At 43.8% G+C, this 21161-nt stretch overlaps 1 protein-coding gene across 3 annotated transcripts in view; it reads right to left on the bottom strand.

The window, feature by feature from the left end:
- The window catches only part of LOC129827384 (protocadherin-15-like), a 315230-nt gene that overhangs the window by 117186 nt on the left and 176883 nt on the right, over positions 1 to 21161 (bottom strand). For all 3 annotated transcript variants that reach the window (XM_055888298.1, XM_055888368.1, XM_055888212.1), the window contains exons 16-18: positions 14818 to 14950; positions 13148 to 13227; positions 9086 to 9179 (exon numbers count right to left, since the gene is read on the bottom strand). In XM_055888298.1, the coding sequence (XP_055744273.1) occupies positions 9086 to 9179; positions 13148 to 13227; positions 14818 to 14950 (307 nt within the window). The remainder of the gene's footprint in view (positions 1 to 9085; positions 9180 to 13147; positions 13228 to 14817; positions 14951 to 21161) is intronic.

Below are 21161 nucleotides of genomic sequence, written 5' to 3'. Positions count from 1 at the left end.
TCAATGTGCGTTGATAAAAGGCTGTTTGCACTACCCTCTGTAGTGCCCTACTCTCGATAGTGCAGCTGGAGACACTTTTGAGGATCTGAGGACCCATGCAAAATCATTTAAGTCTCCTGAGGGGGAAAATATTTTGTTGTGCCCTCTTCACGACTGTCTTGGTGTGCTTGGACCATGTTAGTTTGTTGGTGATGTGGACACCAAGGAACTTGAAGCTCTTAACCTGCTCCTCTACAGCCCTGTCAATGAGAATGGGGGCATGCTCGGTACTCTTTTTCCTGTAGTCCACAATCATCTCCTTTGACTTGATCACGTTGAGGGAGAGGTTGTTGTCCTGGCACCACACGGCCAGGTCTCTGACCTCCTCCCTATAGGCTGTCTCGTCGTTGTCGGTGATCAGGCCTACCACTGATGTGTCATCGGCAAACTTAATGATGGTGTTGGAGTCGTGCTTGGCCGTGCAGTCATGAGTGAACAGGGAGTACAGGAGGGGACTGACCACGCACCCCTGAGGGGTCTCTGTGTTGAGGATCAGCGTGGCGGATGTGTTGTTACCTACTTTTACCACCTGGGGGTGGCCCGTCAGGAAGTTCAAGATCCAGTTGCAGAGGGAGGTGTTTAGTCCCAGGATCCTTAGCTTATTGATGAGCTTTGAGGGCACTATGGTGTTGAACGCTGAGCTGTAGTCAATTAATAGCATTCGCACATAGGTGTTCCTTTTGTCCAGGTGGGAAAGGCAGTGTGGCGTGCAATAGAGACTTCATCATCTGTGGATCTGTTGGGGCGGTATGCAAATTGGAGTGGGTCTAGTGTTTTTGGGATAATGGTGTTGATGTGAGCCATGACCAGCCTTTCAAAGCACTTCTTGTCTACAGACGTGAGTGCTACGGCTCGGTAGTGATTTAGGCAGGTTACCTTAGTGTTCTTGGGCACAGGCACTATGGCGGTCTGCTTTAAACATGTTGGTATTACAGACTCGGACAGGGAAAGGTTGAAAATGTCAGTGAAGACACATGCCAGTTGGTCAGCGCATGCTCGCAGTACACGTCTTGGTAATCCGTCTGGCCCTGCTTGCTTGTGAATGTTGACCTGTTTAAAGGTCTTACTCACATCGGCTGCGGAGAGCGTGATCACACAGTCTTCCAGAACAGCTGGTGCTCTCATGCATGTTTAAGTGTTATTTGCCTCGAAGCGAGCATAGAAGTAGTTTAGCTCATCTGGTAGACTCGTGTCACTGGGCAGCTCTCAGCTGTGCTTCCCTTTGTAGTCTGTAATGGTTTGCAAGGCCTGCTACATCCGACGAGCGTCAGAGCCGGTGTAGTATGATTTGATCTTCGTCCTATATTGACACTTTGCCTGTTTGATGGGTCGTCGAAGGGCATAGCGGGATTTCTTATAAGCTTCCGGGTTAGAGTCCCACTCCATGAAAGCGGCAGCTCTAGCCTTTAGCTCAGTGCGGATGTTGCCTGTAGTCTATGGCTTCTGGTTGGGGTATGTACGTATGGTCACCGTGGGGATGACGTCATTGATGCACTTATTGATGAAGCCAATGACTGATGTGGTATACTCCTCAATGCCATCGGAGGAATCCCAGAACATATTCCAGTCTGTGCTAGCAAAACAGTCCTGTAACTTAGCATCTGCTTCATCTGACCACTTTATTATTGATCTAGTCACTGGTGCTTCCTGCTTTAATTTTTGCTTGTAAGCAGGAATCAGGAGGATAGAATTATGGTCAGATTTGCCAAATGGAGGGCGAGGGAGAGCTTTGTATGCGTCTCTGTGTGTGGAGTTAAGGTGGTCCAGAGTTATTTTCCCTCTGGTTGCACATTTAACATGCTGATAGAAATTTGGTAAAATGGATTTAAGTTTCCCTGCATTAAAGTCCCCCGGCTACTAGGAGCACCGCCTCTGGGTGAGCGTTTTCTTGTTTGCTTATGGTGGAATACAGCTCATTTAATGCTGTCTTAGTGCCAGCCTCAGTTTGTTGTGGTATGTAAACAGCTACAGATGAAAAGTCTCTAGGTAGATAGTGTTGTCTTCAGATTATCATAAGATACTACCTCAGGCAAGCAATAGCTTGAGACTTCCTTAGATATCGTGCACCAGCTGTTTACAAAAATACATAGTCCGCCGCTCCTTGTCTTACCAGATGCCACTGTTCTATCCTGCCGGTACAGCGTATAACCAGCCAGCTGTATGTTGATAGTGTAGCTGTTCAGCCATGACTCCGTGAAGCATAAGATATTAGTTTTGTATGTCCCGTTGGTAGTTTAATCTTCCATGTAGGTCATCTATTTTATTCTCCAAAGATTGCACGTTTGCTAGCAGAATGGAAGGAAGTGGAGGTTTATTAGATCGCCTAGGAATTCTCAGAAGGCAGCCCGCCCTCTGGCCACTTTTTCTCCGCCTCCTCTTCACGCAAATCACGGGGATCTGGGCCTGTTCCCGAGAAAGCAGTATATCATTCGAGTCAGGCTCGTCAGACTCGTTAAAGGAAAAAAAGGATTCTGACAGTCCGTGGTGAGTAATCGCAGTCCTGATGTCCAGAATTTATTTTCGGTCATAAGAGACGGTAGCGGCAACATTATGTACAAAATAAGTTAAACAAATAATTTGCATACTGCTTGACTTTTTGGCAATTCTCTGCAGATAAATCATGAAAACATTTGATGAAGATGGTGAATCCTCCTGACTGCAGGAACAATGGGTAGGTTAGTGGAGAGATATATACTTACTCTGGTCCAAAATATTATAAAAGAAAACAGATTGAATTGTTTTAAAAGATAATGTATGGTATTTTAAATATATTAATATAGGTCTACTGATTAAATCAAAGTGTTGACAAATCAAAGTGTTTCTGTGTAGCAAAGCCCATGTTTACCACCTGCTTCATTCTTCAATTATACCTGTATTGCTGATAGCAGAGAAAATGCTACTTCAAAAGGAAGCTTAAAGCTTTACTGTAAAAATAATATTTTCCAGTTTTTTTATATCCTATTGTACAACAGCTGATAAAACTAACACTGTAAAAGTGTGACATTTTTTATCAGTGTTATTTCCTGATAGTTGCTGGTTGAAAATACAATCTAGCTTTAGAACGTACAAAAGGCTAACAAAATCCAGCTTGTTCTGCAAAAATGTCCTAACCCCCCCAGCCCGGGGGAGCCTGGCTGGCTTCTTTTTCTATTTGGCTTGCTACTCCATATGCTTGTGGAACACCCTGTGTGTGTGTGTGTGTGTCTCCTAAACTAGAAAGCTTTTCCTAGTTCCTACATGACTGTTTATTAGCGTCGCTAATGACCAGCTGATTTGGAAAGGTCAATGCATTTTAAAGACCTCTGTCTCTGCTTCTACCTTACCCACTCAAGTCTGCCGTTTAAACTTTGCTCAATGTTTTATAGAATAAGTGGAATCGTGGAGAGCACAGGGGGGAGGGATTTTACTGGTACTCTCCTCTTCCCTGCATTATCTGACTTGCATGAGACAACCAACAGGACGACTCTTTTAAGGAGAGGATGAGAGTTCTCCTCTCCACTAGAGGAGAAAGAGACAAGCTCTGAGACTATTGGCCAATTAAAGATGCACTCTGAAACTTTTGTAGAATTTCAGCCTGTAGTTTTGAAAGTGGTGCCCGCAAGCCAAAACGTGTCCCAATTTTTTGTGTACTACGTCATCTAATTATGTACTACGTCATCCATTTTGTGGTTTATGTTATGATACAAATCCAATTTGTTGAGTATAAGAACCCGGAATGCATCTTTAAGGTGGCTAGTGATTACATCTAGGGGGAGGTGCATCAGTTATCAGAATGTGTCAGAAGAGAGACATTTGTATTCATTTTCATAAAGGTCAGTTTGGTAACCTGTCACAGTTGCATTATTAAATATAACACCGCTGGTATCAAAGAGAATCATTTCACAGGAATCTGTCCGCTGGCTTCCTCGTTACGTGTGTGAGATGGAGAGAGATATTTTTGACATGGGGATATGCAACGACAAGGGAAACGTTTTAGATCGATATAATAGTAGAGGAATGCATCACATGTTTTGCCGATTATTCACATTTTCTTAACACTGTATGCAACCTTTAAGATGCCCATTATTGATGACAAAATACAGATATTCCATTATTGCACATTTTAATCAACCCTGATTATCACCTAATAATCCCCGGTACTGTTATACATAAATCACTGTTCCTCCTCTTTGGCCAGGATCTGATCAAAACAATGGACTGGAAACCTCAAACACTGTTCTAAATACAAGACAATTTTGTCTATGCAAAAATCAAAAGTTTTATAGTATGTGAAATATTTGAAATGTAGTATGCTTTAAATGTCAGGATGTCAAATTAAAATGTGACTTTTTATCTAGTAGAATTCACTGCATGCTATTGAGGAAGAGAGTCGTATTTTAAGTCCCACGTGTGTATGACAACAGCTGATAATCAGATGAGGGGATGAGCTGTATCAAAATGAATAAATGGCGGGAAGCAACGCATTAGATTATACATTCTCAGCATGGGAGAGTCTAGTATTAGATTATACATTCTCAGTATGGGAGAGTCTAGTATTAGATTATACATTCTCAGCATGGGAGAGTCTAGTATTAGATTATACATTCTCAGTATGGGAGAGTTTAGTATTAGATTATACAGTCTCAGTATGGGAGAGTCTAGTATTAGATTATACATTCTCAGTATGGGAGAGTCTAGTATTAGATTATACATTCTCAGTATGTAACGTTCCTGACCTGTTTTATGTTGTTTTTGTATGTGTATATGGTCAGGGCGTGAGTTTTGGGTGGGCAGTCTATGTTTTCTGTTTCTATGTTGGTTTTGGGTTGCCTGGTATGGCTCTTAATTAGAGGCAGGTGTTTTGCGTTTTCCTCTAATTGAGAGTCATATTTAGGTAGGGTGTTCTCACTGTTTGTTTGTGGGTGATTGTCTCCTGTGTCGTCGATGTATGTACCATACGGGACTGTTTGGCTGTTCGTTAGTTTTGATGTAGTCTGTTCCTGTCCGTGAGTTTTACGTTTTAGTTATGTAAGTTCATGTTCAGGTTTTCGTCTACGTCGTTTTCTTGTTTTGTAATTTTGTAAGTGTTTTGTTTTCGTGTTGCCGTCGTTCCAAATAAAGAGATGGCTTATTTCCCTAATGCTGCGTATTGGTCCACTGATCCTTCTCTCCTCTCCTCGTCCGAGGAAGAGGAGTACAACAGCCCTTACAGAATCACCCACCAAACTAGGACCAAGCGGCAAGGGAAAGCTCAACAGAGCAACAAGGACTCCTGGACTTGGGACGATATATTGGACGGGAAAGGTTGCTACACATGGGAGGAGATCCTGGCTGGTAGGGATCGCCTCCCATGGGAACAGCTGGAGGCACTGAGGAGAGCAGAGGCTACCGGAGAGAGGAACCGGAGTTATGAGGGAACGCGTCTGGCACGGAAGCCCAAAAAGCCCGTGAGTAACACCCAAAAATTTCTTGGGGGGGGGGGTTAGAGGTAGTGGGCCGAGGGCAGGTAGGAGACCTGCGCCCACTTCTCAGGCTTACCGTGGAGAGCGGGAGTACGGGCAGGCGCCGTGTTACGCAGTAGAGCGCACAGTGTCTCCTGTACGAGTGCATAGCCCAGTGCGGGTTATTCCACCTCCCCGCACTGGCAAGGCTAGATTGGGTATTGAGCCAGGTGTCATGAGGCCGGCTCAACGCGTCTGGTCTCCAGTGCGTCTCCTCGGGCCGGCATACATGGCACCTGCCTTACGCATGGTTTCCCCGGTTCGCCTACATAGGCCGGTGCGGGTTATTCCACCTCCCCGCACTGGTCGGGCGACCGGGAGCATTCAACCAGGTAAGGTTGGGCAGGCTCAATGCTCAAGAGTGCCAGTAAGCCTCCAGGGTCCGGTATTTCCGGCGCCACCTCCCCGCCCAAGCCTAGTACCTACAGTGCCTACACTACGCACTAGGCTACCAGTGCGTCTCCTGAGCCCTGTTCCTCCTCCACGCACTCTCCCTGTAGTGCGTGTATCCAGTTCGGTGCCTCCAGTTCCGGCACCACGCACTAAGCCTCCTGTGCGTCTCCAGAGCCCTGTACACACTGTATCTTCTCCCCCTACTAATCCTGATGTGCTTGTCCTCAGCCCGGTGTCACCAGTGCCGGTACCTCGCATCAGGTATAGAGTGGGCTTTGAGAGTACAGTGTGCCCTGTCCCTGCTCCCCGCACTAGTAGGAAGGTGCTTATCCTTAGCCCGGTGCCTCCAGTTCCGGCACCACGCACCAGGTCTACAGTGTGCCTTATCCGGCCAGAGCCATCCGTCTCACCAGCGCCATCTGAGCCATCCGTCTCCCCAGCGCCGTCTGAGCCATCCGTCTCCCCAGCGCCGTCTGAGCCATCCGTCTCCCCAGCGCCGTCTGAGCCATCCGTCTGCAATGAGCCTGCAAAGCCGCCCGTCTGCCATGAGCCTACAGAGCCGTCTGCCAGACAGGAGCCGCTAGAGCCGCCCGCCAGACAGGAGCCGCTAGAGCCGCCCGCCAGACAGGAGCCGCTAGAGCCGCCCGCCAGACAGGATCTGCCAGAGCCGCCAGCCAGACAGGATCTGCCAGAGCCGCCAACCAGACAGGATCTGCCAGAGCCGCCAACCAGACAGGATCTGCCAGAGCCGTCAGAGAGCCATGAGCGTCGAGAGCCGTCAGAGAGCCATGAGCGTCGAGAGCCGTCAGCCAGCCATGAGCGTCGAGAGCCGTCAGCCGGCCATGAGCGTCGAGAGCCGTCAGCCTGCCATGAGCGTCGAGAGCCGTCAGCCGGCCATGAGCGTCGAGAGCCGTCAGCCTGCCATGAGCGTCGAGAGCCGTCAGCCTGCCATGAGCGTCGAGAGCCGTCAGCCTGCCATGAGCGTCGAGAGCCGTCAGCCTGCCATGAGCGTCGAGAGCCGTCAGCCAGCCATGAGCGTCGAGAGCCGTCAGCCAGCCATGAGCGTCGAGAGCCGTCAGCCAGCCATGAGCGTCGAGAGCCGTCAGCCAGCCATGAGCGTCGAGAGCCGTTCAGTCAGGATCTGCCTGAGTATCTCAGCCGGGACCTGCCCCTTGTCCCGGTGCTGCCCCTTGTCCCGGTGCTGCCCCTTGTCCCGGTGCTGCCCCTTGTCCCGGTGCTGCCCCTTGTCCCGGTGCTGCCCCTTGTCCCGGTGCTGCCCCTTGTCCCGGTGCTGCCCCTTGTCCCGGTGCTGCCCCTTGTCCCGGTGCTGGCCGTTCATTTAGGGGGTTTTAGTTGGAGGGTGGTCATTGGGAGGGGTAGACAGAAGCGGGGAGTGACTATGGTGGTGTGGGGACAGCGTCCGGAGCCTGAGCCACCACCGTGGTCAACTGCCCACCCAGCCCCTTCGCTGGACTTTGTGCTGGTGCGCCCGGCGTTCGCACCTTGAGGGGGGGGGTTCTGTAACGTTCCTGACCTGTTTTATGTTGTTTTTGTATGTGTATATGGTCAGGGCGTGAGTTTTGGGTGGGCAGTCTATGTTTTCTGTTTCTATGTTGGTTTTGGGTTGCCTGGTATGGCTCTTAATTAGAGGCAGGTGTTTTGCGTTTTCCTCTAATTGAGAGTCATATTTAGGTAGGGTGTTCTCACTGTTTGTTTGTGGGTGATTGTCTCCTGTGTCGTCGATGTATGTACCATACGGGACTGTTTGGCTGTTCGTTCGTTTTGATGTAGTCTGTTCCTGTCCGTGAGTTTTACGTTTTAGTTATGTAAGTTCATGTTCAGGTTTTCGTCTACGTCGTTTTCTTGTTTTGTAATTTTGTAAGTGTTTTGTTTTCGTGTTGCCGTCGTTCCAAATAAAGAGATGGCTTATTTCCCTAATGCTGCGTATTGGTCCACTGATCCTTCTCTCCTCTCCTCGTCCGAGGAAGAGGAGGACAACAGCCCTTACACAGTATTGGGGAGTCTAGTATTAGATTATACATTCTCAGTATGGGAGAGTCTAGTATTAGATTATGCATTCTCTGTATGGGGGAGTCTAGTATTAGATTATACATTCTCAGTATTGGGGAGTCTAGTATTAGATGATACATTCTCAGTATGGGAGAGTCTAGTATTAGATTATGCATTCTCTGTATGGGGGAGTCTAGTATTAGATTATACATTCTCAGTATTGGGGAGTCTAGTATTAGATTATACATTCTCAGTATTGGGGAGTCTAGTATTAGATTATACATTCTCAGTATGGGAGAGTCTAGTATTAGATTATACATTCTCAGTATGGGAGAGTCTAGTATTAGATTATACATTCTCAGTATGGGGGAGTCTAGTATTAGATTATACATTCTCAGTATGGAGGAGTCTAGTATTAGATTATACATTCTCAGTATAGGGGAGTCTAGTATTAGATTATACATTCTCAGTATGGGAGAGTCTAGTATTAGATTATACATTCTCAGTATGGAGGAGTCTAGTATTAGATTATACATTCTCAGTATGGTAGAGTCTAGTATTAGATTATACGTTCTCAGTATGGGAGAGTCTAGTAATAGATTATACATTCTCAGTATGGGAGAGTCTAGTATTAGATTATACATTCTCAGTATAGGGGAGTCTAGTATTAGATTATACATTCTCTGTATGGGGGAGTCTAGTATTAGATTATACATTCTCAGTATAGGGGAGTCTAGTATTAGATTATACATTCTCAGTATTGGGGAGTCTAGTATTAGATTATACATTCTCAGTATTGGGGAGTCTAGTATTAGATTATACATTCTCAGTATTGGGGAGTCTAGTAATAGATTATACATTCTCAGTATTGGGGAGTCTAGTATGTTGATATTTGTTGCTTACGGCAATCATTTTACTAAACAGTACGTTCTAAATAGTACACAGTATGTAGTATTAGTAAGTAGTAGGCAAGACAGATTTCGGCCAGTAAATAGGGCTATGTATACAACCTGCCATAGACTGAACTGAATGGATCGAATAGACGAATGAACACAATAAATGTATTGATGATGAGACAGCACACATGGATGGATGAAGGAAAGGATTTATGAAGGTTTAGATTAATGAATAGATGGATGGAAGGACAATTGAGGCAGGCTTACCCCGTCTGGACGGCCATCTGAGGCAGTTACAACGAGGGTGTAGCGATCCTCTGTCTCCCTGTCCAGTGGTTTCCTCAGGACCAACAGCCCTGACCTGGAGATAGGAGAGACAGATACACAGGGGTTCTTTTTCACCAACACACTCACATGGTTCAATACAGTCCATTTGCAGCTTTAGTGAAACATTCCCACTCACTCTGCTTCCAGTTGAGCCAAACGTTTTCAGGTTATCTGAGTCCAGATAAACATTACCCATACAACAACATGGAAGAAGTAAAGGAGACAGAAATTATTACAACAAAGACTGTATTCAGACACTGGGAATGTGAACATTTCCGCTGAAATTATTTATTCGCAATTGTGATGGGTTCAACTGTGCCCAAAATCACAACCTTGTCAGTGTAAGCAGATTCTTTAAAATATTATAATTTTTTTGCTTGGGGGTATAGAAGCCTGGCTATTTAAGTACATGCACGTCTGATACACTGGGGCAGAAATGCATTATGTGTGGACCAGCCAGCTCAATAGAATAAAATGGAAGCTCAGAGGACAGTTATACGTCGGCACTTTGGCAAGCTAGCCTAGCACAAACACGGAGTGTATAGAATTTACAGTTCAAGGTAGTTTGGTGTGGGCTAATCTTGGCATGCATACAGCAGTGGTTTCAGCCCTCTGACACACTGATCCCTGAGTGTTTAAATCTATGCGATGAGTCTCTGCTGTCAGCTTTACATCTGTCGGCTGTTTGCCTGCTGCAGCTCCCAGAGATGGGGCCCAAACTCAAGGGGAATTTACAGCAACCTGAGGAACTGTCACGCATCTCGATTTTCCCTCTACTTCTAGTTTTATAATGGTTACTCGCTAGCAATCATTTTAGACACGCATTAGTCAGAAATTAGAAGTCATTTATAATTCGGTATTCAGGAGAACACCTGCACTTCCTCTTCTAAGAGGCCAGTTACACCCATCTTAAGAGGTGTAAGGGTTCTGTGAGGACCACTGTGGACTGATTTAACCCTGCTGAAATTAAATAGACAAATGCAAAGCGGCATCTCAATTGCTGCCGCCACAACTCTCATGTATATGTATTAGCTATTCATAGAGCGAATTGCTTCGACACACACACACACACACACGCACACACATCCTCCCATTCTAAAACATCACGGGATGATGATAACGCCAAGCTGAAATGAAAGATCATGATTATTAGCAGCTGGAAACACAAGCGTGCTCAGACCAAGCATGGGAGAGAACATCATTCACGAGGGTGTTGTTTTGAAGTGCTGAATGACTAGGAGAGCATTAAAGAAGATATCATCTCAAGCCCACTAAGAGACCGCACAGAGAAGAGGCTATTCAACAGATTATGATCTGTAAGGCCTGCCCGTTGTTGGTGCTAAGCTGGCGACAAGATGCAGGCAGGTCTCTGATCTCAACCACCTCTACAGCTCACGTAATAGTCTGGACATTCTGATGTTTTAAGTCTAATACAAAGCAATCCAATGAGCCACTTGTAAAACTGTCTTGTAAATAATCAACTCCTTTCACTATATCAGTTGGATGAAAATAGCTTTCTTCTGATGAACCTGATCAATATGCACATTTTACCTCAGTAGTATGACGATGTGGATACAACATGTTATGACAGGCAAGTGAATCTATTAGGATGTTTCGATTACTAGGGGCTTTACAAGGGGATATATTTGAGCTCTTTTGCTCTGGGACTGGGGAGCTAGGGCCTCTCCTATCCATAAGAGACAGTCTCCGCCCAGATCGCCTTTGCACATTCCCCTCCCCAACTCCCCAGTCGTGTGCCCTACTGTTCTAATTTGCCTCTTTATTGATGAGACGCGGGGCTTATTAAAATGCTATAGTTGTTGTGTATGCAATTTCCTGGGCTTGACAGTCTGCAACAGGAGAGGCTTGATGACAATGTGAGTTTGGCGCTATGATTGAAGTGACCTCTGGTAACATAGGTATGTCTACATGGCAGTGTGCTAGTTATTGCAGAGGAAAACAGAGAGAGAGAGGGGAGGGAGGGGGGAAGAGAGAGATTGAGAGAGCAAAGAGAACAGAGAGAGCACAGGGATAGCTCTAGGCTTCACAGCAAATTCCCCCGTGTCAAATGAACACTGAAAGTGTGGACCTGTATAGACACTGAACAGTGTTGAATTAACACACTGCTTAGTGTAACGCTTTATTTGCATACTTTCCAGAGTGCCTTTCAAGTTAATTGTAGCGTTACCACCCATTACTGGATTTGTTAGTGACATAGATATGGTTGTTACATTTATCAATTTTCAGTCCTATAGAGTTCATCATGTGAGAGCCTAAGTGAATATGTTAACATTTATACCCTGATGAAGACAGCTTGCCTGTCGAAACATTGGACATTACATTTTTGCATCTGGGCTCCTAGAGTGTGCGGCTCTCCTTTATTTTCAAACATTTTATTACTTACCACAATACAATAGTTATTTCATAAGGCTTTATTTTGAGGGCTTACACAAAAATATACTGGGTTATTTGGATGACCCAACTACTGGGTTGCAGGCATTTGGTCACTTCCCCAATGCTCTCTCCCTCTCTCTGTGTGGGTGTATCTGATTTTGTGAGTGGAGACAGGTGTGCTGGAGTCAGAGCAGATCCCCACCAGCTGCAACCTGTTACATAATCAAAACCTCTACAAATACTCAGCCCTGCCACTTCCACACTGCCAGTTTATAGCCTCTGCTCATTCTGTCCGCACTGACTCTGGTCCCTGTCAGTCCTAGTTCCCTGCCCTGGACCCCCGCTCTACTGCTTCCTTGGATTCCATTCTGGACCAGCTTACCCTGCCCCTACTCCCCTTGCCCCAGCCTCAGTTCCTGGTTCCCTGCTACCCGCCCGGAGCTCCTCCTGGCCTGCACCCCATCTCCCCCCTGCTTTTCAATAAACACCTTGGTTACTTTATCCCTGTCTCCTTGTCTGAGTCTGCACTTGGCTTCACCTGCTCCACCCTGCTTAACAAATTAGTAGGCAACGCCAACTCATAATTGGCTAAAATCACACAATGCACACCAATTACATTTTTGGAAATACTTAAAAATAATTCCTCTATATTTTTTACTACTAAACATAGAAACCATTTTCTCATATGGTGATGTTGATGTTGGGGGGGGGGTGCGTTGGACATTTTTGAAAAGTCCCTATAATATGATCAACAGGATTGACATTTACTGTCATGGGTGGTAAAAAATAACTATTCTAAGATACACCTCCAATAAACCATGCCTCCTGAAAATAGCCTAGGGATTATAATAAAATCAACCTGCAATAGAACATGCTGGTAAATATGATAATGGGTGTGATTATGGTTCAACTCTGGTTATTAATACCAACACTGGGGGTTATTTTACACAAATGAGTGGTAATTCAACATTTACAGAGTTAATTGTTAAGTTTATAGTTTATGCCCTCAAAATATGTTTTTTGTTGTGTTAAATATATCAATTTAAATTATAAGATATTCACTCAGGATCTCACCTGGTGAAATCCAGAGTACTGAAAAACACACTTTCAGTGTTAGATTTAACATTCGAGAATTTGCTGTGTTGCTTCGCCCCTAGCCATACAAAAGTGCTCCATAAACAATCACACCAAATCTTATTGCAGGCTTCAATTTCATCTCTGAAATTAAGAAAAAATATTTACTCCAAGCCAAGGCACAGGGGTAACCTCGAGACTACTAATGTATAATCTGATATGTGGACTGTTTTCAAACAGGGAGAGAATTGTTTTGGTATTTATTCATTTATTACTTATTAATTATGTATTTAAGATGCTAGGGAGAATATTATCTACATTTCCAGTCCCTAGTGTCTCGTGGAGAGTTTCAGAGAGAACAGTTTGGTTTACTATCTGTATTGAAAAATGCTCCAGACACTTATCCAGGCAAAACACTATCATTTCCCCAAACAGACTCCTCTGTAACAGAGAAATATTATTTATATTAGTTTCATGGATAAATCCGCTACTATGATAGGTAATGTAGTTGATGACTAAAATGAGCTCACGTACACCTGCGAGAGCTCAAAGAGGTGGTGGGGATCCCCGTTCTGGATGCTGTAGGTGATGACGTCTCTTTCACGGTCCGTTGCCTGTAGCAACACAGAGAGGCCCCTTCATGTTGCCGTTATTCCACTACTTTCACAACGACTCCAATAAAACAACAGAATGAAAAGGCATCAAGTTAAATCCATAGCGCAGTCCATAAATGTAATGTGGCGAGGTCAAACCCAATTTCACAATAACTAAATTACTTCACACAGTATCCAGTCCATTTCTACTTGACGCATTACAAACAATAGTTTGGTAAACACATTTTTTGCCAAAGCAAAACCTTTATTTGGTGCAATATAGAACCCTTTTTTGAAGGTTCTATAAAGGACCATGCTCATTAGGTTCTAAATGGAACCTGTATGGTGTTATAAAGAACCCTTTCCTAAGGTCCTATAAAGAACCATTCAAAAAGATATATCACCAAAAAAGGATTCCGCTATGGTTGCAACCCTTTTTGGGGCTACATAGAACCCTTTTTTATGGTTCTTTATGGAACCTTTATGGAGCATGGTTCTATAAAGAATCTTTCACAATCTGAAAGTTTTTTTGGAGAGCCTTTTGTAGAACCATACCGGGTTTTTTTTCTCACTCACGGTTGTACAAAAAGAGCTGTGCGCAAACCACGCCCCAAAATATTCTAATGAGCCACCTCCCCTACACTTTTGTTATCACTAAAAGAGCAAAAATAAAATGGTGAACTCAGTGTTCATTGAGCCATTATGGTTCCACATAGAACCATCAGCCTTCCAAAAGAACCCTTGAGGAAGCATAATTTTCTTTGTGTGTATAGACTAAGAGGTCTACATAAACAGCTTGACCCATCCCTTCTCAAACAGACTAATCTGTAACATTAGTAACTGTCTCAGTCCCTCCTCAAACAGACTAATCTGTAACATTAGTAACTGTCTCAGTCCCTCATCAAACAGACTAATCTGTAACATTAGTAACTGTCTCAGTCCCTCCTCAAACAGACTAATCTGTAACATTAGTAACTGTCTCAGTCCCTCATCAAACAGACTAATCTGTAACATTAGTAACTGTCTCAGTCCCTCATCAAACAGACTAATCTGTAACATTAGTAACTGTCTCAGTTCCTTCTCAAACAGACTAATCTGTAACATTAGTAACTGTCTCAGTTCCTCCTCAAACAGACTAATCTGTAACATTAGTAACTGTCTCAGTTCCTTCTCAAACAGACTAATCTGTAACATTAGTAACTGTCTCAGTCCCTCATCAAACAGACTAATCTGTAACATTAGTAACTGTCTCAGTCCCTCATCAAACAGACTAATCTGTAACATTAGTAACTGTCTCAGTCCCTCATCCAACAGACTAATCTGTAACATTAGTAACTGTCTAAATTCCTTCTCATACAGACTGAATAGGGGGCATTTTTAGGCGCTATTCAGCTGCATAGAGTACACTTGTAGCCTGACAATGATAGTCAGGTAAGATACTGAAGCAGATCCCACCGCTGCCACCAAACTATTGCTACAGATCAGGGTACAGATCAGGGTACAGTATGCTCAGTGTGTGCTACAGAACAGGGTACAGATCAGGGTACAGTATGCTCAGTGTGTGCTACAGAACAGTGTGGCATTGTGAAGAAGCCTTGTCCCGGTGCTCACCTGCAGGCTGAGGAGTGTGGCTCCGATCCTCATGGCCTCGCTGACCTCCAGGCTGTAGAGAAAGCGGGGAAAGCGTGGGGGGCTCTGGTTGTTGGGGGGGAGCACCTCAATGTACACGGTGGTGATGGAGCTCCTGGGACGGGAGATAAGGATGGGGTGAAATTAATTCTGGATGAAAAAACCCCTGATGAAGGCTGAGGGCTGAAATGTGTTGGTTTTAATTTTAGCAATAAAAAAGCACTTTTATCAACATCAACTGTCCACAAAGAGCTTCACTTCTGAAAAACAGAAACTGTAGGCGGGTTTTGTTTACATTATGAGAATTTCTGTGTGGGATGTAGGGTTCTGTTGTCAGCGTTTGTTTTGTGTTTGTTGGGGGGGTTTGCTAGAAAATCTATATGATTGTAGATTAAAAAGCTAGGAGGTACTGTACGTAGGTTGGACAAGAGTTAAGGCTAGCCAACTTAAAGCTGAAATCCGTAGTCGGTGCGTCCGTTTGCAATATTACAACAATTAAGAAGTTGCTTCAAACAACAAACACCGTTTTTTCTTTTCACTCTGACCTCACGTGCTATAGAACAGCGGGATACGCACTGCTACTTTCTTTAACCACAGCGCTGGACGCTCTTCTCCTCCGTTCCATCAACAAAACTAAATAAATAACAAAAGGTGCAGTGGCGAAATGTGGCGCTGTTTTCCCCGTGACATATTTCAGCTGTAAATTAGTTTGAGATACATCCTCTCCCAGTATCTGGTATAATCTGTATCCTGCAGCATATAGAAATAATCAATTCAATAGTACATCAAAACTTTAGATTGTTTTAGAAAAGCTGAAATAAACCACCTCTAGCCTTGTGCAAGGCATAGTACTTCACTAGAGACTGAATCCCTGGTCAGACTGAATCCCTGGTCAGACTGAATCCCTGGTCAGTGAAACCACAGTTGTGTACAGAACATTAAGCTCCAAGTGTCTGAGTCGGGCCTGAACAGAATAAACATAATTGAACGATTACAGCAAGTCAATTTTAGAGAGACATATGAGGGACTTTTAAGACTGGTTATTTGAAGACTGGTTATTTGAAGACTGGTTATTTGAAGACTGGTTATTTGAAGACTGGTTATTTGAATACTTTTTTCCACTGGGGCAATCCTGGCTGCTTTATTCATAAATCCACTGGAAACATGAATCAAACGGTTTTGATCCTGGACATGCTCCAAACAGAACCCTGTAAATATAAGTAGCGATCTATCAAACAATCATACGAGCGTCAAACGCACACATGTAGGAGATAACCATTGATAAATACCTATTGTTCTCAGCCTCAGTGCTCGTGCACAACTTTGGCTATGTTGCATTTCAAAACAACCCCAACTAACCATATATGAACAAAATCACCCAGTAGAGCCCGTGGGGAAAACACAACGCCATACCATGAAATACAAAGTCGCAACCCAAAAATCGAAGAAGAAAAACACAACTTTTCCGAGACTGAAATAGAGGTGATAGTGTCAGAGAAGGAGTACAACAAAAAGCTTTTATTTGGCTCGCTCAGTTGTGGCTTGACCAGTAAAAATAAAAACATAGCTACAAAGAGAGGACCATTAAGGCAATTCAAGCTGCTTTAACAATGGCAAATATACTTCAAATGAGGAGGCAACACCCACCAATATGCCATCCATCCTCACCAATAAGCCATCCATCCTCACCAATAAGCCATCCATCCTCACCAATAAGCCATCCATCCTCACCAATAAGCCATCCATCCTCACCAATAAGCCATCCATCCTCACCAATAAGCCATCCATCCTCACCAATAAGCCATCCATCCTCACCAATAAGCCATCCATCCTCACCAATAAGCCATCCATCCTCACCAGCTCCATCCTGTAGGCGTATAGGCCAACATTGCTGTTCTGCAGAATGAACGAGTCGTGTATACCAACTGGCCTACTTGCCACCACATTCAGCAGCGTCTTTTATGCATGATTTTTAAAATTTATTTAAATTTTATTTAACCTTTATTTAACTAGGCAAGTCAGTTATGAACACATTCTTATTTACAATGACCGCCTACCAAAAGGTTAAAAGCCTCTTGCGGGGACGGAGGCCTGGGAATAAAAATATAAATACATACATAGGACAAAACACACGAGACAAAAGAGACAAAAGAGACAACACAACACTACATAAAGAGAGACCTAAGACAACAACATAGCAAGGCAGCAACACATGACAACAAAACATGATAGCAACACAACATGACAACATCATGGTAGCAACACAACATGGTAGCAACACAACATGACAACATCATGGTAGCAACACAACATGACAACATCATGGTAGCAACACAACATGACAACATCATGGTAGCAACACAACATGACAACATCATGGTAGCAACACAACATGACAACATCATGGTAGCAACACAACATGACAACATCATGGTAGCAACACAACATGACAACATCATGGTAGCAACACAACATGACAACATCATGGTAGCAACACAACATGGTAGCAACACAACATGACAACATCATGGTAGCAACACAACATGGTAGCAACACAACATGACAACATCATGGTAGCAACACAACATGACAACATCATGGTAGCAACACATCATGACAACATCATGGTAGCAACACATCATGACAACATCATGGTAGCAACACATCATGACAACATCATGGTAGCAACACATCATGACAACATCATGGTAGCAACACATCATGACAACATCATGGTAGCAACACAACATGACAACATCATGGTAGCAACACATCATGGTAGCAACACAACATGACAACATCATGGTAGCAACACAACATGGTAGCAACACAACATGACAACATCATGGTAGCAACACAACATGACAACATCATGGTAGCAACACAACATGACAACATCATGGTAGCAACACAACATGACAACATCATGGTAGCAACACAACATGATAGCAACACAACATGACAACATCATGGTAGCAACACAACATGACAACATCATGGTAGCAACACAACATGGTAGCAACACAACATGACAACATCATGGTAGCAACACAACATGATAGCAACACAACATGACAACATCATGGTAGCAACACAACATGATAGCAACACAACATGACAACATCATGGTAGCAACACAACATGACAACATCATGGTAGCAACACATCATGGTAGCAACACAACATGACAACATCATGGTAGCAACACAACATGGTAGCAACACAACATGACAACATCATGGTAGCAACACAACATGGTAGCAACACAACATGACAACATCATGGTAGCAACACAACATGACAACATCATGGTAGCAACACAACATGGTAGCAACACAACATGACAACATCATGGTAGCAACACAACATGACAACATCATGGTAGCAACACAACATGGTAGCAACACAACATGACAACATCATGGTAGCAACACAACATGGTAGCAACACAACATGACAACATCATGGTAGCAACACAACATGGCAGCAGGACAAAACATGGTACAAACATTGTTAGGCACAGACAACAGCACAAAGGGCAAGAAGGTAGAGACAACAATACATCACACAAAGCAGCCACAACTGTCAGTAAGAATGTCCATGATTGAGTCCTTGAATGAAGACATTGAGATAACCCACTGTTCCTAGGCCGTCATTGAAAATAAGAATTTGTTCTTAACTGACTTTCCTACTTAAAAAAAGGTAAAACATTTAAATAAAAATAGCTGCAGTGAACTGAAAAGACAAGCGACCCAGGGATGTGTGTGCTTTGGGGACCTTTAACAGAATGTGACTGGGAGAACGGGTGTTGTATGTGGAGGATGAGGGCTGCAGTTAATATCTCAGATAGGGGGAGTGAGGCCTAAGAGGGTTTTATAAATAAGCATCAACCAGTGGGTCTTGTGACGTGTATACAGAGATGACCAGTTTACAGAGGAGTATAGAGTGCAGTGATGTGTCCTATAAGGAGCATTGGTGGCAAATCTGATGGCCGAATGGTAAAGAACATCTGGCCACTCGAGAGCACCCTTACCTGCCGATCTATAATTATGTCTCCGTACTCTAGCATGGGTAGGAAGGTCATCTGAATCAGGGTTAGTTTGGCAGCTGGGGTGAAAGAGGAGCGATTACGATAGGGGAAACCAAGTCTAGATTTAACTTTAGCCTGCAGGTTTGATATGTGCTGAGAGAAGGACAGTGTACCATCTAGCCATGCTCCCAAGTACTTGTATGAGGTGACTACCTCAAGCTCTAAACCCTCAGAGGTAGTAATCACACCGGTGGGGAGAGGGGCATTCTTCTTACCAAACCACATGACCTTTGTTTTGTAGGTGTTGAGAACAAGGTTAAGGGCAGAGAAAGCTTGTTGGACACTAAGAAAGCTTTGTTGTAGAGCGTTTAACACACAATCCAGGGAGGGGCCAGCTGAGTTTAAGAATGTATCATCTGCATATAAATGGATGAGAGAGGTTCTGTCACGACTTCCACCGAAGGTGGCTCCTCTCCCTGTTCGGGCGGCGCTCGGCGGTCGTCGTCGCCAGGCTACTAGCTGCCACCGATCCCTTTTCCTTTTCTTTTGGTTATGTCTGTTTTGTGTTTCACCTGGTTTCATTTTGGTTAATTAGGGGGGGTATTTAATTCGACATTTCCTTTGGGGTTTTGTGCGGGATTGTTTTCGTTGGAACTGTCAGAGAGTTTGGGTTTTGTTTGTATTAGCTCATGTTTTACAGGTGTTTTTCCATAGACTGTGTCTGAGTGGGGTTTTGTTTGTATTAGCTCATGTTTTACAGGTGTTTTTCCATAGACTGTGTCTGAGTGGGATTTTGTTTGTATTAGCTCATGTTTTACAGGTGTTTTTCCATAGACTGCGTCTGAGTGGGGTTTTGTTTGTATTAGCTCATGTTTTACAGGTGTTTTTCCCTAGACTGTGTCTGAGTGGGATTTTGTTTGTATTAGCTCATGTTTTACAGGTGTTTTTCCCTAGACTGTGTCTGAGTGGGGTTTTGTTTGTATTAGCTCATGTTTTACAGGTGTTTTTCCATAGACTGTGTCTGAGTGGGGTTTTGTTTGTATTAGCTCATGTTTTACAGGTGTTTTTCCATAGACTGTGTCTGAGTGGGATTTTGTTTTTATTAGCTCATGTTTTACAGGTGTTTTTCCATAGACTGTGTCTGAGTGGGGTTTTGTTTGTATTAGCTCATGTTTTACAGGTGTTTTTCCATAGACTGTGTCTGAGTGGGGTTTTGTTTGTATTAGCTCATGTTTTACAGGTGTTTTTCCATAGACTGTGTCTGAGTGGGGTTTTGTTTGTATTAGCTCATGTTTTACAGGTGTTTTTCCATAGACTGTGTCTGAGTGGGGTTTTGTTTGTATTAGCTCATGTTTTACAGGTGTTTTTCCATAGACTGTGTCTGAGTGGGATTTTGTTTTTATTAGCTCATGTTTTACAGGTGTTTTTCCATAGACTGTGTCTGAGTGGGGTTTTGTTTGTATTAGCTCATGTTTTACAGGTGTTTTTCCATAGACTGTGTCTGAGTGGGGTTTTGTTTGTATTAGCTCATGTTTTACAGGTGTTTTTCCATAGACTGTGTCTGAGTGGGGTTTTGTTTGTATTAGCTCATGTTTTACAGGTGTTTTTCCATAGACTGTGTCTGAGTGGGGTTTTGTTTGTATTAGCTCATGTTTTACAGGTGTTTTTCCCTAGACTGTGTCTGAGTGGGATTTTGTTTGTATTAGCTCATGTTTTACAGGTGTTTTTCCATAGACTGTGTCTGAGTGGGGTTTTGTTTGTATTAGCTCATGTTTTACAGGTGTTTTTCCCTAGACTGTGTCTGAGTGGGATTTTGTTTGTATTAGCTCATGTTTTACAGGTGTTTTTCCCTACACTGTGTCTGAGTGGGGTTTTGTTTGTATTAGCTCATGTTTTACAGGTGTTTTTCCATAGACTGTGTCTGAGTGGGGTTTTGTTTGTATTAGCTCATGTTTTACAGGTGTTTTTCCATAGACTGTGTCTGAGTGGGATTTTGTTTGTATTAGCTCATGTTTTACAGGTGTTTCCCTAGACTGTGTCTGAGTGGGGTTTGTATTAGCTCATGTTTTACAGGTGTTTTTCCCTACACTGTGTCTGAGTGGGGTTTTCGTGGCTATTGCTGTAGTCCGGTGTTCCTGTTGTATTTTTTGAGCTAGTTAAATAAAACGCCCTTTTCTTTGGAACTTGTTTCTCCTGCGCCTGACTCCACACCCACATCTCCTTGGGGAGATCTGACAGGTTCCTACTGCCTGGGCTATGCTGTTGATGTAAATAGAGAAGAGCGTGGGGCCGAGGA

This window comes from Salvelinus fontinalis, chromosome 1 (assembly GCF_029448725.1).
Source record: "Salvelinus fontinalis isolate EN_2023a chromosome 1, ASM2944872v1, whole genome shotgun sequence".
Classification (NCBI taxonomy): domain Eukaryota; kingdom Metazoa; phylum Chordata; class Actinopteri; order Salmoniformes; family Salmonidae; genus Salvelinus; species Salvelinus fontinalis.
The sequence above is the reverse complement of the archived record's forward strand: the minus strand, read 5'-3'. Positions and strand labels throughout refer to the sequence as shown.